This window comes from Cryptotermes secundus, unplaced genomic scaffold (genome assembly GCF_002891405.2).
Source record: "Cryptotermes secundus unplaced genomic scaffold, Csec_1.0 scaffold298, whole genome shotgun sequence".
NCBI lineage: Eukaryota > Metazoa > Arthropoda > Insecta > Blattodea > Kalotermitidae > Cryptotermes > Cryptotermes secundus.
In genome coordinates, this window is record NW_019741976.1 from 2,265,679 (window position 1) to 2,292,453 (window position 26,775).

General features: G+C 38.8%; 2 protein-coding genes across 2 annotated transcripts; one reads left to right on the forward strand and one right to left on the reverse strand.

Annotated features, from left to right (window-relative positions):
* LOC111872854 (congested-like trachea protein) lies at positions 1-25,041 on the reverse strand. The gene is made up of 6 exons (XM_023867068.2): positions 24,840-25,041; positions 17,864-17,978; positions 15,019-15,215; positions 12,994-13,114; positions 920-1,099; positions 1-835 (listed from the first exon to the last, which is right to left on the reverse strand). Exons 1-6 carry the CDS (start codon positions 24,939-24,941, stop codon positions 648-650), a joined length of 903 nt encoding a protein of 300 aa, XP_023722836.1. The 5' UTR covers positions 24,942-25,041; the 3' UTR covers positions 1-647.
* On the forward strand, positions 3,361-10,418 carry LOC111872853 (insulin-like growth factor-binding protein complex acid labile subunit). The gene is made up of 4 exons (XM_023867067.2): positions 3,361-3,458; positions 4,335-4,490; positions 7,569-7,694; positions 7,941-10,418. Exons 1-4 carry the CDS (start codon positions 3,387-3,389, stop codon positions 10,263-10,265), a joined length of 2,679 nt encoding a protein of 892 aa, XP_023722835.1. The 5' UTR covers positions 3,361-3,386; the 3' UTR covers positions 10,266-10,418.
* Positions 25,042-26,775: the final 1,734 nt, after the last annotated feature.

Sequence of the window (26,775 nt, forward strand, 5' to 3'; positions counted from 1 at the left end):
TTATAAAATTAATATTTTTGCAGTTCTGTGTATATATTCCAGAGGGATTCACAAGTTACAATTCAATGACCAACTTTAATGAAGCAAGCAAATATTAAGCAATTACAGACCCCCCTTAAAAAAAAAAATCAGTGTCAGATCCTGTTTCTAAGAATAAGGCTACTTTTGCATCCTTGTCAAATGTCTGAAGAGGGATACCAGACATAACACCTCATTAGACAAAAACAAGACCATATTCACTAGATCAAATACATGCCAATTCTTTTATTGCCCCAGTTCTTGATACTGGAATTTGTATGTGACTTTAAGTATTTAAAATATATATTTGTTATACATAACACAGTCATACATGTGAATTAAAAAAATATTATTCCTCCCTTGCTGTGCCTCTATTGGTAATGTGATGAAATGCTGATTATATACATCTGGACGTACTGGAATATTTTGTAAAATTACAGAATAAAGTTCAGAAGGCAATTTCCTTTCCTTAATTCTTTACTGTGGGGAACCTAGTGCACTGAATCCCTCTAGAGTTCTCATGATCGACATGCTATGGAACAGCAATGGCAGCCAACTGAGAGAATGCCAAATTCCAATGATAATGAAGAAGGCAATGAGCAATTATATTTATAAGGCCTCCGTCAAGGTCAATAGTTAGGTGCCACAAAATTTAGAAACTTCATGCATAACTCAAAACCTATAAAACAAGCTGCATTAGCAGGAAAGGCTCGTAACATTACAGGAACCACTCCCTTGTACAGAGCTACAGGTCCTTCTTCTTTCATCAAGACTTTGAAGACATCTCGGATCCCATTAGGAAATGTGCCTTCTGGAGCTAAAACAAGTATTATATTTCAATTTAAATAGCTATCACAAAAGATCAGTTAATCACCTAGTACTTCATAGCATATACACCTACCTGTCTGCAGCCTACTCTTGAGCACATCTGCAGGCATTGCCACCAGCCAGTTAGCAATGCCAGCACTTCCTCCTGCAAAGACAGTGCTCACGACTCCTATCTCACCACTTTTTGAATGCTGTGTAAGGATTCTCTGAACTAATTCATACGTCATGAAGTACATGCCGCTAGCTGGCACATCTGTGAAACATAATATAATCAAATATTAACTGATTATTAACCGAGCATAAAAGTGGGTTCATATATAGCTGTTTGTTTCTCAGAATATGTAACAGTTTAACTTAGTTACAACTTGACTACATTAACCTTAAATGTGGAAAATATCTTAACTAAGTTCTGCATTGTAACGTATATGCAGAAAGCATATACGTTATTTATTTACTGCAAAAATTGAATTAATCTTCTCTGCAGCAAACAAGTAGGACCAAATTGATTTTATAAGTTTCTCACATAGCACTTGGGATTACCGAGGTTTTGGACTTCACCCATCCTCCGAGTACTACAAAGAACACAAAATTTCTTAAACCAATCTGTTTCCACTTCATGCGGAAGGACGGTAGGCAACCACTCTGCTACATCTGTTAGAAAGACCTAATCTCAATCACAGGACAACTGTCTCTATTACTACATGTACACATGCATATTAGATGAGGTTTTATCAATGGGAGATAACTGGAAAATTTACAATGAAAATTGTGGCATTGCATAGAGGAGCTGTAAGACAGAAAAGGAAGTGAAAATTAATGCACCAAACCAAACCAACAATCAAATCCAGAAACACCAATGCAGAGTGAAAGTACTCATGTTATACAGTACTTGCTTACCACTAGGGCCATTTATGGAACAATAATTGTACACCAGAAATAACATCACAGACATCCATGAAGGGTCTGCCAGAACATACAGACCTTACTTATAAGTTGCTAACCTCCTTTCTCAAAAGAGGAATTCGCATGGGAGAAATTACCAAACTGTGTTGGCTGACAAAACTCTGTGGACTGTATTCCGCAAGCAAACTATACCGACCGAGATACCGCTGCTTGTAGGCGAAGTTAGTGCCAACTTTTGCGGACAGAAGGTGTCACGTGGTCAGCATAACAGATCCCCACGGCCGTTATCTCGGTTTTCTAGACCTCCTCAATTATCCTCACGAGGCTGAGTGGACCCCGTTCCAGACCCACTACTTCTCAGAAAATCTGGTAGCGCTGGGAATCGAACCCGGGACCTCTGGATCTGTACGCCGAAACTCGTGACTGCCAGATCACAGAGGCGGTCATGTTGGCTTACAAAATTTACAATACTATATTTAAGCATCCTGTTGCACTCCATACGATAAATGATATAAACTCCGTCTCAAGTGCAAACAATATATTTTGTGTCTTTGATCTTGCAAGATGAAAGACACAAAATATATTGTTTGCACTTGAGACGGAGTTTATATCATTTACAAAATTTACAATTACTGACTTCCTGGACATTATCCATTATCCTGATCAGATCTGTTAAAATATGGACTGATTTCTGATACCTGCTGCTATTGTCAACTTTCAAATTCCCAGTTTCACTAATTTCAGTCATGAACAGTATTAGGGTTAAGGTAATTGTATAAATGGGGCATGCGGTAGCGTAGTTGGTTGAGGCGCTATGCTACAAGCCGGAAGGTTGCGGGTTAGAGTCCCAATGAGGTGGATTTTTTCAGTTGACCTAATCCTTCCAGCCACACTATGGCCATAAACAGCTAAGGATCAGAATGATAACAGTACATCACAAAATTTGGTACTTTATGTTAGTATACAAAAATGCTTTCAGAACAGGACAGAACTGTATTGTCTTTATGGTACTGATATGAGGCTCTCATGGGGGTTACTGTCTTCTGGTCTGTGGTGCTGTGTAGTCTGGTAGTTCACTGATATTTCAGAATAAAAATGCCCCCATCATCAGGGGCAAAAGGAAGTAAGCCCAGCAAGCAGAGTTTGCATGCTGGGCTTGGTCTTTGACCCCACAGATGGAGGCAGCACGTTCCTTCAAAATGTCAGTAAAACTAACTCTGCAAGACTACACAGCATTTCATCCCAGGACAAAATATTCTTCTCAAAATTAATCTTTTTCATAATCATTGCTAATATGTATTATCTTTAATGTGGATTCATGGTACAGTATATTATACTTATATATATATACTAATATGCAGTATACTTACTGCACATATGTTTAAAGGAATTTTCAGTTATGAATTTTTAACAAGCACACTGAAATCATATAATTATAACAATCTTCTCATAGAAGCCAGCAACCCTGATAAGCAAACACAGCAAGATGCTATGGGAAAGAGTGGGTTGTAGCTCCCAGGAAGTGATAGAATATCTCCCAAACTTCCCTCCCCCACCCCACCCTCATGATGCCTTCCTGTCTGTTTGTTATATCTTCCATTATGGACAGAATATTCAGTTTAAGCCTGCAGGTCACCATGAAGCATCAAGGCATGTCTGACAGCACAATGACTGTTCTTCTGCTCCTTGTCTTGCAACTTCCATTTCTGGTGAGTGGCTTAAAAATATTTACAAGAAAGTGGCTCATCTAAAGGTTATTTAATGATACTTTATGAACTGCTTAGGTTGTAAAGTGTCAATGAACATCACTTGTGAACTATTAATAGGTAAAGATGTGGCCATAGCCCATTGCAGCATGCAATGCAGTATATGGAGGAAGAGAATTAGGAAAAACACTTAAAACCTGAGTAAAAAAAAAAAGCAGACCCCTGGCCCAAGAACTGAAACACAGCTCATTAAATATTTACTGTAAAGTTTTCATTAAAAAATCTTAACACAGAATAGATGAATTGGTTACATTGATTACAATCACAGTACAATTCCAAATTACAGAAAACTTACAGGCGACATGTGTAACTTACCATACTCTGAAAAAAAAAAAGACGTTCATTTCAAGAACAGTTCTTTCTTTGATGGACAGACTATGACTCAGTGTCTCTGGTATTGAAGACTATCGCCATTTGACAGACAGATATAGCAGTGTTGAGTTGGCCCAAGAATTAGACAATCAAAAATGTACGTACAAATTAGTTTTTTTAAACTTATGCCCTTTTTGCGCCAAATTTTCGGACAAAACACTTCACTTAGTGGCTCAGCAGGCATTTACAAAACGCTGATGATCTGGCTGCAGATATTTTTCTACACATGATGACTGGAAAGGGTTAATTTTACCAATTTCAAGACTGCATCTATTATCAGTGTTATTAACAATAAATAACCAATGTAATTAATAGTGTATTAAATAATCCAGTGAACATGCTGTTCATGCCATAGCACCATGTAAATATTTCATGACAGCTGAGAACCTCCCTGTAGAACCAAACAGGGGAACTGAGAATTCTTCATGACTGGTCAGCTTGTTGCAGGTTATTTGCAGAGATGAACAATGGAGCCATCAATGTCCTCCAGCTTGCACCTGCCATGAAAGTCACTTCTCGGAATTACCTTTATACCGTTTTCTACAAGATGGAACTTCTTTGAAGAATGACATCCCAGAAGTGCCTTCTCATTTCAATAATGACGTAAGTAATTCATCAGTAATTGATTAATTACATATACTTAATTACAATTTCATTAAGAGCTGTCATACTTCCATATTTCATTCAAATAAAGTACTACATGGCATAAGTTCCTTCAGCCATCATGTTTATGGTCAGATCTCACACCATAAACATACCTTGTTTCTTTAGTTTCTTCTCTACCACACCATACGAGGGGGTACCCAAAAGAAACTGAACTTAATTTTTTTAAACTTATTTATTCAAATTTTAAGCACAAACCTTCAATCCCCTTCAAAGTACTCTCCACTTACACTAATACACTTGTCTAGTCTTTTATTCCATTTTTCAAAACATTGTGTAAATTTATCTTTTGAGATGCTTGACAGCACCTCCATTGTTTTTTCCTTTCATGCCTCTTTTCATTCGAGGAAACAAATAAAAGTCGCACGGGGCAAGGTCGGGTGAGTATGGAGGGTGAGGAACAGGGGTCATGACATTTTTGGTCAAGAACTGTCGTACAGACGGGGCTGTGTGAGCAGGGGCATTGTCATGATGGAAAAACCAGTCACCCGACTGCCACAAATCTGGCCGCTGAGCTCCAAGTCACTCCCGACAGCTCCACAATTTCTTCAATGGTCCGTCGTCGATCTTCCTTGATGATTTCACGAATTTTTTCAACATTTTCATGTGTTCGGGCCGTGGAAGGACGACCAGAACGAGGTTTGTCATCAATTGACATTTCACCATTTTTGAAACGGGAAAACCACTCAAACACTTGAGTTTTCCCCATAGCATCGTCATTGTACGCCGTTTTTAACATTTCAAGAGTTTCTGTTCCACTTTTCCCGAGCAAAAAGCAGAATTTCACTACCGCACGCTGTTCACGAAAATCAGCCATTGCAAAAACGACGATCACACAAAACAGTTGTCACTATAAACTCTGCCGAAACTAGTCCTTACCTTCTGAAGCAACGGTAGTTGGCTTATCGACTCAGGAATGTTAGCTCTATGCGCTCATAGCGGCAAAACGAGGTACTACAAAAGCTCTACCCACAAAAAAATTAGTTCGGTTTCTTTTGGGTACCCCATCGTATATCAGTGAAGTGTAACCAGTGACATGACTTGAACTTCGATTCACGAACTTTTAACTTTTAACAATTAAATTAGAATAATAATTTTAACCTGTGTTTTATAAAAAGAACTCGATATATTAGTGAGCGTAAATCTGTATAACATACAGGATCGAATGAATGAAAAGTGAATGTGACCGCGTGTAATTATACAGCCATGTTCATACACCTGAGGATGACCTCTTGAGGTCGAAACATGTAGTGATAATAAAAAACGTGTTGTGTATTCGGTAAATTCACTCTAGTATTAATTAAACACACAACAGGATGCAAGAAATGATTAAAACTCCCTCACTTTACCATCTAATAATATGTAAGTAAAGTAAAGCTATCCCTGTACCAGGCCGTGAAGGCCCATAGGGTTGTGAGACGTTGAGGGTCCCACACTATCTAGACAATCGGCTCAAAGATGGCGGTAAGGTTGTCAGCCTTACACGCCAGTCGCGCTTTACACCCCAGGAAAATTATTTAATTCATTCCTGGTACTCATTTCTGTTAGAGGCTGACTAAACCCCAGGGCCTAGTGCAGCTGGTAGGATTAGGTCAACTGAAAAAATCCAATGACCTCATCATAAACCAATTACAGTGAAACTACTATTCAAGGTTTCTTTGGGGACCAGTGGATTTGAACATTAAACTGAGCAAAATCTTAAATAGAGGAAATTTAAAACTGAGATTACTGACTTGGGATCGGGGAAAATTTTGAATTCAGGATCATTAAGTGGAGCTTCCACTGTATACTGCCATGTGCCAATGGAGCATAGAGGCTTAAATTCAGATTAAAATATATTAGTCTTCCTTCTTCTTCAATGCTGATGCACCAAGTAAACCTAAAATTACAATTCAAATATTTCTGGGGTTCTAGACATATCATTCACCACATGTACAACATTACTTTATGCAGTCTTAAAATCACTTTTAATACTCGTAATTTTATGAATGGCTCAACCTAGTACAGTCTATTCTTAAGATAGCAAAATCCTTTCAACAGTGTTCTGCAGCATCCTTGTGGTGGTTTATCTGACTCTAATTTAAAACATTTCAGTATTTCCATGAATAAAAAACCACTACAGGGGTACCACAAGATACCCACAAATAGGAATTCTAAAGACAAATATGAGCGTATCATACATAACACAACCATTGGCATTATACTGATAAGACTGTTTAAAAAGCATCTACCTCTGTCCATCACTGACTTCAGCATATTACTAATCTTAAACAGTTTGATGATTTAGCTTTAAGTTAAACCAGTGAGATATTTTAAAATATGTTTTGTAAATTATGTAAGGTTTCCTTTAGTATTGGTTGACCAAGAAGATGGCCAATTAAGGCCAAAACATTTTTTTTTAATTCTCTTAATGGGGGGTGGAGTCTAACTGGGTCCACTCGGCACAGCGACCACTGATTGGCCTATTGTAGCCTGCCCCAGGTGATTATGATTAAGGTGAATTTGGTGGAAAGAAGATTGGCAGGGGAAACCGAAGTAATCGGAGAAAACCAGCCCTAGTGCCACTTTGTCCACCAGAAATCCCACTTGACCAGACCCGGGATCGAACCCGGGCCACTGCGGTGGGAAGTCAGCAACTAACCACTTGAGCTATGGCATGGCCAAAGGCCAAACCATGCTGAGCTGTAAGATTATTTAATCACTGAAAACTGTATAAACTTGATGGAAATTTTATGCTTATCTTAATGTTCGTACAGAAGTTTGGCATTCCATAAGTTTTATACAAAGCATCTGGAGCTGATGGCAATGACTGGCAAAGTCACTTCTTAATAACCAGAATCTGTTGTAAAAGGCTTGAAGCAAAGGTATGAGACAGATACAGAAACAAATACTCATAATATACCTATGGAAGAAATTAAACAAAAGCTTACTAAGCAAGATAGATCTGCCTTAAGTAGAAATTCCATGTTTATAGATATAAATTAAATCATTCATGTGTCGCATCTCTTTCCAAACCAGGTAACGTATGAAGATGTTGAGCGAACATCTGAAAATGAGAACAATGTCCTGAAAATGGCAATGTGTGTGTTCCAGTTGGGCACCGAGCCTTTCTCGCTTCTTAGTATGCTCTTCCCAGATGTTCAGGTAATTGCACAGAACATTACAGCTCAAAAACACAATTTACAAACTGCTTGAAATTATTATAGACAGATGTCATTAGTGCAAAATAATACAATACAAAGCATGCCAAGTACTTAAGCGGACACAGATACGACAGATACAAATCTATTATTATTTTCTGTTGTTTCGACTTCCACTATGTTATGAACCACTCAGTTTCCTCTGTATATTCTATATTCATATTTCATAGTCAAAGTTTATTGTTTCCAGGCCCTGATAATCCTTCAGGCCCGAGACTCAGGGGAGATCACTTTAGAAGCTGAACATATGTCCCATTTCCAACAACTACAAGTTCTAGAAATCCATGGCTTTCACCATGAAGCAAGTAATTATTCACAAAATGAGCTCCCAAGAATACAAGCAGAGTCTGAACAAAGCAAACTGGTGTTGAAAAATGATGCCCTTCATCCACTGTCATCACTCAAGTACCTCAACCTTCAGCACATAAAATTAGTGGGCTACCCAGGACAGGGAAATCATGCTTCTCCAGCAGTTATTCCACTTGAACCAATTTCAAATGAAATTTCAGTCAATACTGCCATGCAGCCAACTTCGAAGAAGATAAAACACAAGGGAGACCATGGGTCTGGCATGCATCGCCTTGTATTCCTCCCACCTGTAGATGGGGACAGAGATATCCTCCCTTATAAAGTATATGTTGAACAGCAGGAGCAGGCAGGTCTATCAGTCTTCACCGGCCTCGTAAATCTGGAGTTTATAAGAGTGTTTGGGTGTGGATTAAATGAAATAGATTGGGCAATGTTTGATGGTCTGCATAACTTGCATTATCTCTTGATGGAAAGGAATCATCTTTTGTTCATCCCAGATTTTGCTTTCCTGGGTGTTCCAAATCTGCGTACATTGTCATTAGCACACAACCAGCTACTAAGTCTACAAAGCACCAGTCTGGCTGGCTTGTTTGAGCTAGATAAACTAGATCTCTCTCATAACAATTTTTCACACCTCTCTGAATTATCCCTTCCACCTTTCCCCAAGTTACGCATAGCTGACTTCAGGCACAATCCTATAGAGTCTGTATTTCCCAGTACATTTGAAATCATGAATGCCACTTCAATCTTGAATATTGGAGGGAAAGAATCAGCACTTAGCATCCAACCAAACTCTTTCCTTGGCCTTATAAATCTCAAACAGCTGAACATCTACAATGTCAGCATTCCAAAGATGGAGAGAGAAGTGCTGAGAGGAATGCCAAAGTTGAAAGAATTGAAAATAACTGGAACCATTGAAGGTTTGTCATTTGATGCCTTCCTTGAAGTTCCCAAGCTTGAAAACCTAGTACTGCATCATTGCAACATCCATTCAATTTCCATGGATGCTTTCTATGGGCTTTATGGTTTGCTTTACCTGGACCTATCACATAATCTTCTTGAGTCACTCCCGCCAGGCTTATTCGATCAACAGTTTTCACTCCGAGAACTGCTCCTACATAACAATAAGCTTAACAGACTTCCCCCTGGACTTCTGTCAAATATTCCAGCTAAGATGGTACGCCTTGACGGTAACCCATGGCACTGCACATGCACTATGAAGGACTGGCAACCAGCTGTTATCAACAAAGTCAAACAGAAAAGTCAGCTCAACTTCTGTCAATTTCATTATGACAAAGGTAGCATGTGTAACCGTACTCAGACTTCCGATCGTTATGTCTATGACAAGCGAGTGGCACCACAGTGCACCACACCATCCAAATTCAAGAACTGGAGTGTATTTGAAGTGCTCCACAAAGAGCTCAGATGCAACAGGAAGCAACACATCAAGATGGACAGAAAGGCCTACTTGAAGCAAAAGTATGAGGACTATGAAAAAAGCATTAAACCTACATATGTAGGAAATAAAACACTCTATACATATTATCCTCAGAATACCACTAAGCCAAATGTGAACCAGAAATCAGTGGTTACAGGAAATTCACCTGGGAATGCTAAAGTAAAACAAAATTCAACCCAAACACAAATTCATGAAGTTCCAACTACGACAATATTCACTGAAATAAAGAAAGCTATGCCATCCACTACTGAACTTAGGAAGAATGAACAAACACCAGAGGATGAAAGAAGTGAGTCAGAAGTTACAGATGATGGAGATATAACATCAACAACGCAGGTGCCTTCAGTCTACAATCACAGTACTCCAACTTCACAAAGCATAGATGATCGCAATTACAATCTCATTTTAGATAATGAGACATACATTAATCAGCCACATGTCACAACAAGCAAATATGATGCAAATATCACAAATGAGGCAGACAGAACAACAGTAACCACTTCAACACACAATGTGCTTGACAATAAAGATGTTAATCCTACAAGCAAGAAGGAAAAGCAGAAAATGGAGCTACTGAGAGAAATGAAGGAGAAAGCAGCTGCCAAGCAAAAAATGAAGCAAACTGAAACCAATTATTTCCTGCATGAAGAAAATGGTAAGCAAATAAAACTATCCAAGAAAGCATGGAAATTAGAACAGGAGAGAAAGCGTCAGCAAAGGTTGAAAAGATTTCAAGCTCAAAATTAACAGCACAACCTCTAAAGTGTAGCTGTGTGCAGTACGAAGCATACATGACTCAGGAAACAAAAAGGTTTAACTGATTATATGTGTTTTAACCGCCAACTGGAAAGAAAATATCTGCAGTAAAAATAAAGTGGACACTAATAGGATGAATTTAAACTAACAAAATTGGTACAGAAAAATCTGTATTGTATTTGACCAGCATTTTGCGAGTATGACAAACATAATTTGAAATTAAGTTATGAAATGCTGAAACACAAAAATCAAACAACTCTGAAGCAAGAACTATGTCATATGCATGTTCACAGAGTAAACATAGAGAATGGTATACTGAACACTAATAATTATTTCTAGAGAACCTCAACTCAGCACTCTGGAATATTCCAGGTCAAATTAAAATGTGAGCTAGACAAAATGTGGCTTGGCAAATTATTATTTTATCTTCAAAATGTAAACCTGTTGTATAGTACAAGAACTACATACTTCATAGTATAGGGAGAATTAGTTCCTTTCAGGGAACTGAAGAAACTGAAACAGTACATCTGTTTACACCAGACACGCAGTTCATTCCATTTTGGCAACCATTTTGGTGCAAGTGAAATCCCCACAGACTTGAAAGCTTTGGTCCATAAAAATCAGTTTGTCTTAGACAAGCAATCTTCTTTAGAAAATTTAAAATCCTAAAAATAATAAAATTACTTATGAGAATGCCAAGGACATACAGTCACTTGACTTCACCCAAAAAGTTGGTGATCAGATCATTGATGTTCCTTGTTAAAAACCAGCATAAAACATAACATATCTACAGAGTGACATACTCCATTAAAACTGGATTACATTACTCTTGGTAAATATTACCATAATTATATTATATGAAAATCTAATTTATAAATACAGACTCGATTAGAATAGTTGTAGAAGGCTTGTATTATATGAGTAGCTTGCTTATTTACTTTCCTCATCAGTCTTTCTAAATATAACGAAGTAGTAGTTACCACTCCTACCAAGTATATGGAATGCCCACAATTCAATTCCTGATTGAAGTATATTGTGGTTCTTCAACTGGGTAAATATACTGGTACCATCAAGTGGCCTTGATTTTTAAACATTTCAAACATAATGGTTCTGGGAAGCACACTGAGCTTCTGCTCTACTCATTGGCCAATCTACAGCACATCCATCATTCCTTTGTTCGTAATGAATAACACATTTCCTTGGACCGATTTGATTCCAGCAATTAAGACATACACGGAGGGCAACATGTCATGATAACAACAGGATGAAAACTGTTGGGTACTGACTGTCCTTTTAGGGACATTCTTAAGCCAAAATTTGCAGATGATACTGAGACAAACATTTCCCAAGTCTGGGCATAACACAGTACAAAAACTTGTTGAGTTAATTAGGCTACTCACAACAATATGGAACACATTCCAGTGTTCACAAAAATTATGTAAGAGAAAGTAAGATTGTACTTGAAAAATAATATTAAATATATAAAACGGAGTTCAATTTAAAATCAGTTTGTCTGCTGTTCCTTTATTATGATTATTTGATTTCTAGAGCAGCGGCAATAGAGGGATGAACACCACTTCTTTCCATTTTTACATGACAGTGGACTGGTGTATCATTGTTTCAGAGAACTTCATTGTTTATTCGCTCTGATTTAAATATCTAAAGCACCAGCAAGCCAGCCCACCACAGCAACGTGCCATCATCCATAAATGGAAGTAATTAAAAATTAAACATATTGAAAGCCTGAAGACTAGTATGGCACAAAGTGTTGTCCAAAGGATCCCTTTTCTTTGCGGTTTATTTCAAGACACTGTTAGTATCCAGACTATATAGCATCAACTGAACAATTCATTAATATTCTTTCAAACAGAGTGTAAATTATTTACATCTAATGTACATATGATGAGATTGAACCCATCTATCTACCACAGAACATTGTAATATATATTTATTTACACCTTGTATATCCTAGACTGTGAGACTCTTAAGACAGTAAGTAAGTAAAGTTAAGCTATCCCTGTAACAGGCCATGAAGGCCCATAGGGCTGTACGACAGTGAGGGGCCCACATTATCTAGACAATCGGCACAAAGACAGCAGTAAGGTTCTCAGCCTTACACACCGGCCACGCTTTACTCCCCAGAAAAATTATTTAATTCCTAGTACTGGGTCGACCTCAGGGCCAAAGTGCGGCTGGAAGGATTAGGTCAACTGAAAAAAATCCAATGACCTCATCGGGACTTAAACCCGCGACCTTCTGGCTTGTAGCATAGCCCCTCAACCAACTACGCTACTGCGTGGCCCCCTTTTATGACAGACAAGCATAAATATTGCAAATAATGCATCAAATAAGGTGGATGTGGATATTTCATGAGGTGTTAAATTACTGAAACTTGCCAGTGAATAGGGACCATATGTTTAGGAGGTTTCAATTCAACCTGGTCTAGTTACTTTAAGGTATTTCTTGGTTTTCCTCAATGCTTCATGCCAAGTACCAGGACAGATCTATAAAAAACGTTATGATCATTTCCCTATTACTCTCTATATACTTTTCACAAATTTCTAACATTTCCCACTTGATGAAGCATAAATTCTGAAAGTTATATTATCATCAAATATGCGTAATGTGAATAGATGACAACAGATTCTGACTCACAGATACACATACTGTGAAACAGATATGCAATCTGTGACCTTCCACACCCAGTAGTGGTACTTACCTCTCAGCAAGGTGGCAAAGGTTCCCTTATAAATGCTCCTAATTCCTCCTTCCTTGTACAGCTGTTTTATAGCATCAACTGGACCAGCATATTTGGGAGGAGCAGTACCACCTTGCTGAATCTGAATCATAAATGAGAATGCATATCCAAATTGTGCCACATAAAACTCCTTGTTCAAAACTAAACATTAAACACAGTTGTCAAGAGGATGCAATTGACTTTCTGTATCATTACACCAATATAAATTGTATGTATGGAGAAAGTAAGGTGTGAATTAAGTGGCCTCCGTAGTCTAGAGGTAACGTTCCCACCTCATGACTCGTGGTACGCGGGTTCAAATACCCGGCGGAGGTCATCGAATTTTTAAGGGCGGAAAAATTCAGGGAACAAGTCCTCCGGGAGGGACTTTAAGCTGTGTGTCCCATGTCGTAACTTTACGGCACGTAAAAGAACCTCATATCCCCAAAGGGGATCACTGAGCCAAATTCCAGGACGTTTCCCGCCCAACAATAGTCTCTAAGGCCTCTGATAGATGGGGGAAGCATTATAGACACCGGTAAGCAAGTGACCGAACTTGCTTGCTCGGCGGGACTGATGGTACGCACCATTTATCGGTACGGTATAGAGACTGGCAGAATATCATAGAGGGAAGCACAATAGATCAAACTGGTTGTGGTGCATGGGGAAACCCACCCTCTCTAAATAACTAACTAACTAAGGTGTGAATTAGATAATATTACATAATCATTAGTGTGTTGGGTGGAATACATCATATTTCTTATCAAAGAAACATTTATAAATTTCCTTTAGGAACTTCTTTAAGCTGAAGCACAAGGTATTAAATTTTTAGGCTCTGAAATAAATAGGTTTCAATTAGATTGTTTCCACCCTGAAGATGGAGGCAGCAGTTCTTCCAAAACTCTGGTAACCACCTATAACACTACATGATGTCATAACCCAAGAGACCATAATTTAAACTTTCACCACCATGAAAACCTCAAATTTTATGTAGGATTCAATTATATAAATTTCACTGCAGATGGCTCACACTAGCTGCTGCAGTTCTGTTCACAGTGTCAACATTGCAGTAAGCTGCGAAAACACTTCTGTTCTCAGTAATGCCCTATCACATTTCAGATTGATGCTAGTCTAGATCAGACACTTGGAACAAATGGCAGAATATGTAAAATCACAGTTCAAAGATGTAATGAAGATCTATTGACAATGCCTTTATTGTTAAACAGTAGTAATATCCACAAACTGTCTTTCTACAAGATCAGAGTTTTAAATGAATCATGTCTTAATGTCTGCAGGACTAAATAATGTCTGAATTACAAATTATTCATACCTGTAGCTTATAAAATTGTGAAATACCAACCAGAAATTAGGTACACTGAATTAGCATATTAATGAGTTTTCAATATGTGTGGTTACATGATAAATTAATATTAATAAAAGTAAAAAAAAAGTAAAGCTATCCCTGTAACAGGCCGTGAAGGCCCATAGGGTTGTGAGACGTTGAGGGTCCCACATTATCTAGACAATCGGCTCAAAGATGGCCCTGGAGTCGATTCAGCCTCTAACAAAAATGTGTATCAGGAATATTCCTGGGGGGGGGGTAAAGGGTGGCCAGTGCATAAGGCTGACAACCTTACCACCATCTGTGAGGTGACTGTCTACAGAAAATGTGGGAGCCTCAAAGTCTCACAACCCTATTGGCCTTCATGGCCCGAGAGCTTTACCATATTAAAAACATATATGTATTTATCATCTAAATTCATGATAATCCATAGTTTCACAGCTCTTAAAAGAGGGGGAAGAAACCTGGCTTCTATGTATTTGAGCAAACTGATACCAAATCCCTTTAGACATTAGACCGTGACATATAAAGCAAAAGAGGTCAAGAGAGTGAAAAATAAATTGAGTCTCACACATGCTTATTGCATAGTGGTGCCAACCAGAAGTACTCTGGCACTGAAGGGGGCTAAGGATTAAAACTGTACATTTACTGACACATTTGCATACCTGAAGCAAACACTTAATACGTTCTCCTGGGGCCATTATAGAAGTAGTAAAGATTCCTGAGAAGGCCCCAGCAAGAAACAGCTGTGTCAGAGTCAATTCGTCATCAGGAGACTTCATTTGCATTCGTTTTCCAACTCCAAATCCCATGAAGCTAATTGCAAATATTGGGGCAACTCCCGCAATTGGTGCACCCATTCCTGAAACAATGTAACAAAAATTCATAACATACTGAAAAACAAATGTTTAATCATAGCTAATAGTAGAATCTAAAGGTAAGAGACATTACTCTACAGCATTGGTTTCCAACCTGACTGCACTAATTCAGAACCATTCGAGTTTGGTGACTGAAGGGCCTGTGATACTGAGCGAAGCATTCCCAGCCCAGCGTATATTATTCTATAGAACATCCTGCAGTTGCCTTCCTGTACATCCTGTGCTCTTCTCCCACTCTTCCTAGCTGGATGTTCCTGCCTGCCCCTTTCCTTACCTTCCATTTGAGCTGCAAGCCCACTGAGGAGTACTGAAAATTCATCCATGATTTGGCTTGTAAACTGCAACAGGCTCTAACAGCTGCAGTTTGAAGGTAGCTCGACAAGTATGCTGTGGTTTGGGGCCACGAGGTGAGTACTGTGTTGAGTCTTGTGATGTTGATTCTAAATTTCTTTTTTGGCCTTGTTTCTTGTTAATATACTCACCTCAGGCAGGTTCCCCTTGTTTGCATTCTATTCTTTGCCTAGCCCTATCCCTTAGTCTGACTATCTATTTTGGATTTATTATAATAAATCCAAAATAGATAGTGACAAATAATTATTTGTTACTGTTTCACTTAGCTACCCTTGCTATTTGGCCTCAGTCATGTTATTTATTAACTATGAAGACAGATTGTGATCATGCCATGATCAGTGGTCACTACTGTAAATCTAAGTTCATACTGCACATATTTTGTCTCATCACTGTTTCTCCAAGTTTGATTACTACAGCATTACTAAGATGTTCACTTGTACTGTAAACTTAACTGGGGGCAATCCCAAGTAATTGTCAAAATGAGATGGGAAAGTCGACAAGAAGGCGGTAATGCATTACAGCCCCATACTGCCTACCTTTTCTTGCTTTCAGTATAACAATGTGTTCCTCATATTGCATGTCCATGACAAGAATTTTCAAGGTGAAACTTTTAAAGTTACTGGTTGCATTGGGTTATCAAGTACAAATTTCAGAACTTAAATGGAGAAATTAAGTGCAGCAGTTGCAGCTCATGATCATCTAAAGAGGTGGGGCCAAGACCAAATAAAATCTCCCCCCCCCACTTACATTTAAGGAAAGAGGAGAATATCTATCTTCTCATTTAAATGTTAACATACAAAGAGTTTACTTTTAAGTTACCCTCCCTTCTCCCTCCCTGACATGCGGCAAAACACCTTGGTAGAAATATGCTTCCTTGCATCAAGGGAGGATTTGGATCCTGCTGGGCTTATGTGAACCCTCTTCTGCCCAGATGTTGTTCCTGTAGAGATTGACAGACTGACGTTATCATAGGTGTTTCAGCGGGGATGTGTACAATTTGTACTACCAGTCAAAAATGCATAATTTCTGTCACTTTCTGGGTCACACTAACTATATTACTCACATCATTCTTTTAGGTTCATTCATAATCACAGTGACAACTGAATCTTTTCAAAATTACCTTTAAATCCAGTCTGACATTTCTTCAAAAGCTTCTTTTCAAATACACTACCTGTTTAGCACCAGCACTAAATGTACATTACTTTCTGTTGCTGTAATGGCACCCCTGATATTACTGCTAACTCTACACACTACAGATATTACATGAGCTTTCCATTACTGAGTTCAGGCTTTCATGGTGGCTCACTGTTGATGCTGATTATGCTGTTGGAACTTTGCACCATGTGCTACTCCATTCTCAGGGTCCTTAAGATGAAGGCAGCAGGTAACTTCAAAATTTTGGCAGTGCTGCCAACATCCACATGGAGCAAACACTCCAGAGCAGTATCAACAACAATATGAGGTTCCTGACAAACTTTCAACCATAGTCATCCTACAGGCCTTTAACTTAAAATAAATGCACATGCATGAACATATACATATATGCACACACACATGTGAACATACACTGGTCTTACCTTCTTCAATCTCATAAGAGAAACCTAAAACCTAAGCAAGTGCATTTATCATGGTGCAGCCGAGTTCATGCAGTAGAATGAAGAATAAAAAATGTCCAGACAAGTTGGGGAGACATGAATACACATGAAGATTGAAAGGGCCAGGATACCCAGCCCAAGTAACAACAGAACACAGCTGCACGGGGAAGGCATGACATCAAATGCTAGAAGAAAGTGGAAGGAACTTCCACAGAAAACTGAGCTAACACTAGGATCCATGAGGCAGACACTCCATGAGCCTCTTGAGACCCAAGCAACTTCTCTACATATTTTTAAAAATCCTTCTATGCCACTCAAAATGCAAAGAAATTATAGATCCAAAGCTGTTTTTTAAGACTAATAAATGAAAAAATCACCAAACTACTTTTTAAACATTATTAAATTCTGGTGGGACCTGGCTCCTTTGGACCTTAGGGATGGAACACCCCTCACCTGCAGTCATTAATACTTTTAAGTAACAGCAGGGACTTGTGCCATTACCATTTTGCCATGCCATTTCAGGTCACAGAGAAATAAGAGTGTCAAAATACTGCAGTGTTACCAATCACCCACATAGTACAAGTATTATAAATTGATGTCCTGTTAGAACGTATTAATATTTATTGGTGAGAACATCTCTCTGTAATTTATTGACATTTTCTAATTGGACATAACTACATTCATACCTTTATACAACCCCAAAAATCCTTCTCTTTTGATTGTCTTCTTGGCACAGTCCCATGTCCCTGTATATGCTGGAGTTTCACCAGGAGCAGGTTTGGGCATAGTCTGCAGTCTCACCTACAATAGCCAATAACATATCACTGAGAAACTCCTTCAACAGTAGCTCTAATTTTACCCTGGGCTCTAAGTTCAGGTAAAGAGAAATTCATCTATGCCTATGAACCCTGTCATAAAGATGCGGAGACAAAACTCAGTGCACTCTAAATCTTGACATTTGATGGATGTATGTGCTTTATCCCTTCCACCCATTGGATAGGAACCCAGGAATCCTGGAGTTGATCTGGCTGTGGTGCCCCCCCTCCAAAAAACAAAAACAAAATAATGTCCTGGGAACCACATCTGGGTAATCCAGTCCACAGTTGGTCACTTCACTGATTGAGCTATCCTGACTCACACTCCACAAACAGTACAAACCAAAATATCCAGCAACACTATTTCCCCTCAGACTCTCTAACCCAGCTTGATATCATATTAGCAGAATGTTAAACCAACTGCCACATGATACTTTTTCAAACAACAATTATTCATGTTCAAATTTTCAACAAGCAACAATTTTCTACTGCCACATATTACACTGGTTTCTGAAACTACAAGAATCTTGACAAGCATGTAACTTCCCTGTACAGTAGTGTGTGGGTATCTTGCTATTAATAACAACAGCCATCTTCATGGAAATAACAGTGTGCCACACAGTGGAGGTGGCCTTAACTCTATACTTATAATCTGTGAACTTCAACAATATCAACATGTATCTTGCACTGTATAAATGCTTATTATGATGTCAACACTAACATCATACAATACAGGATCCTGACCTTTAGAATGATAATGGGCTTCAAACAATACGTAACTTTATTGATGGAATTTGCACCTTAAATAATGAGAGATTATATAATGTAAACTAACATATAAATCATCCCTTTGTACTGAAAACTATCATCATGGTAATGGCAGCAGAAGCAGAAGCAAATACAGTACTTTATTCATACAAAGTATTTATATTTTTTAAATGGTCCTAATTCAAACACTGGCCTCTACTGGACATGGCACTGACCCTGACTGGCACGTGCCAGTTTATGTTAACTGACATTTAAATGTCATCTCCAGGTATGACATTGCAGATGACTGAATGAAAGGCAAAGGAGAAGAGAAGGCACAAAGCAGACCTCTTCTGCTGACAAAAGGCCTCCTGATGATTAATCACGAAACTGCAAGCTCCATGTTACCCCACTTCTGACAGTTCCTTCCTATCTTATCCCATCTTATCGCCGAAAAGGGCAGTTCTGCACACAACTTAAGATCCCCGCTCATCTGTACAGTGACAGCAGGAACCAAACTATATCACCGCAACCTCTCTACACATACTATACCCTACATTACATTCTTGTACAATCACGAAAATATTTATGAGTTGTTTCCCTGGCTCCAGGTATACTTTCCTGTAAAGGTAAAGCTGTGCCTATGATTGATTAACTAAGCATCATGCCATGAAGACAACAGGGAATGGAGATATAGCTCCACCAATTTTGACCTTGGCACTATATGGAGGTTAAGTGGTCAGCTTCATGCCCCAGCTGTACACCTATTAAATCAAACTGACTTTCTGACTTGCCAGGACTGCACTGGATACAAATACATTTCAAACAATTCTTAATAACTTGGCAATCACATCTGGAGTATATCACTCCCACATTTTTAGACACATGGGCTGCTAGATGTTTTTTTTTTCCAGACACACATTCAATACTCTTTTTCTAAGGAAAAAGCTGTAAACTTTTTACTACATTTCAACCTCTCACGAGATTAATTCATTTTATGCTTCACTATCAGAAAGTTAGACAGTGCAGGGTATACTTCTCTTTAACAGAGTCTGACTGAGGAAGTTGGCTCAACCAATGACACTTCTGATTTGTATTCAGGACAAGACACACACTATCCTGACTCAGGTTCACTGTGGGTTTTCCCCAGTCCAGGCAAATATAGGGATAGTACCTCAAATTCAGCAATGACCTGTGGGAACCTCCCACATTCTAACATCCATCTTTGCCGGTCTAACAGACAACATTCAACTTCTGCTCAAGCCAAGTCAATGTCACATTGCTCCCCTGGAAATCATCATGGATGCTGGCCAATCAGCGCTCAAAACCGCAACTGCACCTCTAGCTCCACCCAGCAAGCATGGTATAAAAGGCAGAGCTCAAAACTCGGTATCATCAGTTCTTCTTCAATCGTCTTCACTCTGCCGAAGACAGCTAACGTAGCTATGCTGACGTCATGAAGCAGCAGCTCTCCAGCAAACAACACTGGGACAGCGGACTACACCAGCACGTGCACTACAGTGCCAGACCAGCTAGACTCCACTCTCATGCTGACTCGTAACCGCTGAGTGACCATAATGAAGGCCCGGACTATCCGACTAGGCTCGCCGCTATCCTGCCCGCTCATAACCGCTCAGCGACCGTATAGGAAGGCCCATGCTACTACTAGCGCATGCACAGCGGAACAAACGGCCCTTTCCAGGGCCTGCAAACTTGTGAACATATATATATATATCGAGACGGCTTCCCAGCCATTCTGTACATTTGAGAATAATATATACAACTGTTATAGTTTTACGTGGTTGTCTCTTAGAACACTGACATCCCACAGACCAATTTCTTCCACATCCTTTCCAATTCATCACTCACTACCATTCCACACTAAAGAGTTTGATCTATTGACAGGATCAATAAATAAGCCACAAATAAGTACATGTAATACAGTTTATTTTGGGTCAAGTTTAACTTGCTTATTGAGCAGGTAAGAGACATATATTACTGGAGGATACTGTACTTTGTTTCACAGCTTATACCAACAACATATTTTGTACAGCAGTTACTGGCAATATACTCGTATATGCAAAATTTACACTTTCAGCTCCATCACTTTAGTATTAATTTTTTTTAATATTATGAGCATTCTAATGAATATACACAGTGCTTCATTCATATCAAAAACAAACATTGAAATTATTTATACATAAAACACAAAGACTAACATATCAGTTGGGCATGCATGTAAAATCAGCAAATTATACTAAAGAGAGACATATTTGAAAATACTGGGCTAAAGTGGGGTTAGAAGGAGAGAGAGTGAAGGAGGGGGGAGATGGAGAGAGAAAGAGATGGTTGGTTGGTTGGTTGGTTGGTTGGTTGGTTTCTCACCAAAAGCCATGAGGGAAAGTCTGTAAATACATGACAAATGGAAGTGAAACAGCTGTAATGGACTAACAAATTTTCTGTGTATCACTAGGTAGCAGCACAGTCTAGCGTCATAACAGTCTAGGCAGCAGACGTGCACGTACATGTTCAGAGGCTTGTTTCAGTAGTCAAACTGGCGACCATACTTGAGGAGTACAATACCAAAGAGCAGAATTATGTTGTGTTTTTTGTGGGCATAAGGATATTCATAAAGAAATATTTCCTGTTTACATTGGGAAGTGTTTGTAGCGTGAAGCAGTTCATAACTGGGTCGAGGAATTCTCTCAAGGACGTTCGAAAGTCATAGATGATGCCTGATCAGGTCACTCTGTTGAGACTGCCACAAAAGAAACTGTGCAGCGGATGGAAGAGTTGATTTGAGCTAACAGGAGGACAGTGACAGACTGTGTATCAACTGCACTACGGTGGTCCCATGGTTTAGCGTACAGCATAACGCATGATCGTTTGAAGTTTTTGAAAGTGCATACATGGTAGGTGCCCGAAAAACTGAATGCTTGAGAAAAAATGGACCGAATGGGTCTGTCCTTGCAACATCTCTTACGATATGTGGATTTAAGTGAAGATGTGCTTAACCCAAATCAAAGCATACTTCAGTGTAATGGAAACATCCCAGTTCACCTTCAACAAAAAAGTTTAAGGTCATGAGTATGCCATCAGCTGAGAAGGTTATGCTTACCATGTTTTTGGCTTCTCAGGAAGTACTGTTAGCCCATTTTCAGAAGCGTGATGAAAATGTGAATTCAACATTGTACTGTGAAGTTCTGTTGAAGTTGCAGGTTGCAATTCGCAGAAAACGTCCAGGTCAACTGGCAAGAGGAGTACTGCTTCATCATGACAATGCCACACCCCATACAGCCCAAGCAACCCAGGAGAGAACTCCAGAACTACAGTGGAAACTTCTGGAACATCTGCCTTACAGCTAGGTCTTGGCCCCTAGTAACTTCCTCCTGTTTGGTCCGCTAAAAAACCACCTTGGTTGCATACATTTCTTTGACAATGAAGAGGTTGAAAAGGAGGTGCACAAGTAGCTGAGACAACAGTCAAAAGACTTCTATGCTGCAGGTTTCGATGCAGTGGTAAAGCTATGGGACAAGTGTACCAATGTTGGTGGAGGATATGTCTAGGAATAAAGGCTTTTCCCAGGTTCAAATATCATGTGTGTTATGTTTTATACCCATTTATGACCTATTTACTAACTCTCCCCCATACATATTCAGATCTGAATTAGTGTTATATACATTTTCTGATAAAACTACAAGCGTGGTCCTTCAGCAATTTACTAATTGGACAGGGCCTGATGCACATTCACAGGTGAACTGCATAATGGAACAAGAATATTAATATGCCTATAAATTTATCTACTCACAATAAATAATGCAATAACAGGATAATGATTGTCACTGTTCTTTAAAAATGACTGCAGGAACTAGTACAAGTATGGTTTGATCTATACAAATGCCTTTAAGAATATTTCAACATTTCCACTTTACCACTGACATAAAGCTTCTTTGGTTCACTATCTTATGAAATAACCTCTGTCTCATACGGCCTCATTTAACCCTGGGAAATTCATGCTCTTATCTCTGTATAGGCATTTTGTTTCTACAAATTGTTCAAATCACCAGTAAATGAACTGTTAATCTGAAGGTTCTTTAACCAAGTTCACGTGAAACTTCCCTCACAAATCTTTTGCAGAATAAGACTTAAGCACCCCATTCACTACCTCTGCTTGTGCCACCATCTTCTTACTTACGTAATATGAGAAGAATATGAAAGTACATCATAATCAACAAACAAACTCAGGAAAAAAACTTCTATTTTCTTGTATCATGAGCTTCATAAAACATATATAAAATAATCTGCCATGACTGATTCTTGAAAGACACAAAAACATAACTATATGAATGGAGAGCAGACAAAATTTGGAATGAGACAGGCATTATCTATAAAAGTTCTCATCCAATATTACTTTGTTGAACTAAGAAAAGCTACAAAAGACCTTCAGCAGAATACCTGCTGAAAGCTGACACTTGAAGAGGGTTCCTTCAAAATATAAATTCAATTTTACAAGTTCACGATAAATGATACAAACTCCGTCCCAAGTGCAAACAATATATATTATATGTCTTTGATCTTGTTCTCTTCTACACTACATGTTTCGGCCTCTATCGGCCATCATTAGGTGTATACTCTTTAACGTTGCTGCCACACTGAACCCAGTCTAAAATTTAACATTTAAAACACACTGTTATTTTCTTTCCTCGTATTAGCAACATCTACCTCGTTGATATGTGTCTGGTATGTTGATTATATTGCACACGTCAAATTTGATTTACCTGTAGTAGCAATATAAAATCTTTAGTTATGATTTTAAAATCCTTGAAAATTATCTCTAAATTTTAAATTTAAAATTTAAAATTGTTAGGGTTACTCGCCCTATGTCTAAAGTGCTGGAGCAGCTAGTTCTTGTTTCCACACTGTACAGGTGTTATTCTGTGTAGTCTTCCTGTGTGCGTGCCGCTGCTTGTCTTTACTACGTGTGCTCACGTAGTATTAGTAGTAGTATTATATAATATTGTTTACAAGTTCACTCCACCCCATCCATGACATCCATATTCTTATTACTATTTAGTATTAGTATTAATATTAATCTTTGACTTGTCCCATATCATGTATAATGATTCATGGATGAAATAAAATTGAATTGAATTGACATATGACCTATGCAACTGTGACAGTATTACTAATGATTCATTTTTCTTATGACATGGTTTCCACATGTGAAATCTTACTTTGTTTTCTTACCATCACTAAAATCCTATCTGCCAATCAAATTCTATTATTTTTGCATCTTAGTAGAAATGTAAAAGACATTCTTAAAGGCACAATAACCGCACTATGGGAAAATGACTTCCATTAGGTACAGTCTTTCTTTCCTTGTAGTAATCTTTTACATGTCTACTGGGGAAAGCTTCGAAAAGATTACGTGCATGATCAATTACATCCAAGTACCTCGACATATGGGCCACTGGTGTAACAGTGGCAAGTTGAATTCAAATTAATTTTAAAGTGGATGTAGAGTGGAAGTGATTATTCTATGGAACTGGAGTCTAAATGGCATGAAGTATTATGTCGGAATAGTGCATTGCTAGACAACGGCTCGCTAACGCACGTTTCAAAACAACCAGCACGCTTGTAGAAATCAAAGCGTTGCCTCGAGGCTGACACATGTTTCGTAGCAAAGGAAGAAACAAATAATAACAGACGAACTGCTGGAGGTGGTGGTCTGTCTTCGGCTTACCCCGACTTATAAAAAGAGAGTTCATTCCTAAGAGAGATCATTGGCTACTATACACCCTGATAATTAAATTCAGCCAAGTCACTGTAAGCGAAGCGTGAATGTTGTAAACTGTGGAGAAATCTCTTCAGCTGAATACGCGTAATTCCACAATTTATCACATGATGTTATGCGGCATTTTCTTAGCAAGATAAAAATATACCTTAGTGTAAAGAAAATTGTTATTCTGTTTCCGTACAAATCCAACATATCGGGCCTGGAACATCAAAATCTGAACTCGAGTGAGTATGTAAAGTTAGAAATTTTCGAAGTATTACTGATAACCAAACATAACCTTTACGAGAGTTATTTAATAAATACCTTGATGGTGTCTAGGGGATGCCCTGCAACAACCGTACATACTCCACCAAACCCACCAGATAAGAAATATTTTACAGGATTTACAGACTTTTTCTCAGACATGTTTATTTAGTTATTTTCAGCAACAAAATCAATTATAACACGGCATTCAACAAGCAGAACGCCAATGATTCGTTACTATTAAGAACAGTGACAAAATTGGTCGGCCCTCTACTGGCTCTACTGTGATGATTTTCAAGGTACATCATGCACTGCTGGTCATGACATAATAGTATCAAATCAAAAGTTAAGATGGCAGGGTATGTTTGAGGTAGGACGCTAGCGACACTAGTGTGATCAGTGTGATATTGTTCTGAATGCTGATACCCCAACGACGAATGCAATTACTGATATGAAATACATCTTCTACGAGGAACTAGAACGTGTATTCGATAAATTCCCTAAATACCATATAAACATTTTGTTAGGAGAATATGCCAAAGTTAGTGGTGAAAATATTTTGAAACCAATAACTTGGGAACGAGAGTTTAAACGAAATAGCAATGATAAGGGAGTTAGAGCAGTAAATATTGCCACATAAAAAATCTTGTCAAAAGGGTCAAATGGTTCGTTGACTGGTACATGAGTGAAAAACTGCCGACGTCAAAGCTAACGGCGGTATCTAAGTTTGAAAATTTACAGAGTTCTACATTTGTAGGAAGTGGCCCGAATTTTTAAAGAAGAATTCCGATTTTCCAGCAAGAAAACTTAGTACCTTAAGGAGAAAACCGGCCAGGGCATAGCAAGTGGAACCTAGAAGTAAACTGCTAAATGATTGTAATTGTAAATACAAACCACTCTGTCCAATGTAACATGTAAGTTTTTACTACGTTAAAACTTATTTCCCTTACATGTTTTGGTCCTTACAGGCCATCTTCAGAGGGAACATCATTACAAACTGGAAACTACCATCACAATAGGTGTTTTGATTTAAAATACATACACTTATATCCTATAATGCACAGTACGCATAAAGTCCAACGTTTCACAATCAGCAGCTTCCTGGTGTTGTAAAGTATTTAAAAAACCTTTATTGTCAATAGTTAAAATTTTTTAAATCACATAGGTTCGTGTCTGTACTCCTATCGTCGTTGTATGGGGCAGATTTTGTGCCGCCTGTTTATCTTGATGAGGAGGTTCTTGATGTCGTCCAGGGTTTGTTCGTGAAAACAACACAGCAAGCCACGAACAAACTCTTTTTCTTGGGTTTGGACTCTAGGAACACATCCTGCAGCTTGGTGGGCTGCTGGAGGCCCTCGATAGTTTTCTTGCCTCACAGGAGCAGCTGCATTGCAACTATTTTTACGTCTTGGTCTCCTAAAACTGCCGTCGATTTCCCTACCTGCTTACTTCCTTACCTGATTCTCGGATAATGCAGGATAGGTGCAGTAGGTCAACTTTTCGACGACAGTGGTAAACTTTTGCAGGGACTTGCCAGCACGTTGGGTACTTGTCTTCAGCTGACTCCAGTATGCTGCGGCTAGGTGCTAGTCCCCAAATTAGTCCTCAAAGAGCCTCGACAGTCTCCTTGTACATCACTTCTTCAGGGACACCATGGAGGACATCGAAAGCCCAGCTCTACAGTGCAGCAAGCAGATGCTTGGCCTCTATGTAGGGTGCCCATTTACAGTCTCAAACTGGTGGCAGAACTAACCCAGGATGTCGACTCACCCAACTTTGGTGTCTCTACCCTACCAGCACCTGTTCCAGTAATGCCACTGACTTCCTGTGCGACTTAGGCCACGACTTATTTTAGCTGTGTTTCCAACTTGTGCAGCATGTTTTCGATCTCAGAGTGGAACTCCTCGTGGAGGTCTTTCCTGCTATCCGCTGTTTTCAAGAAGGCTTTTTGCCCACATTTTGAGGAACATCTTTATTACCTTAAGTGCACCTGTGG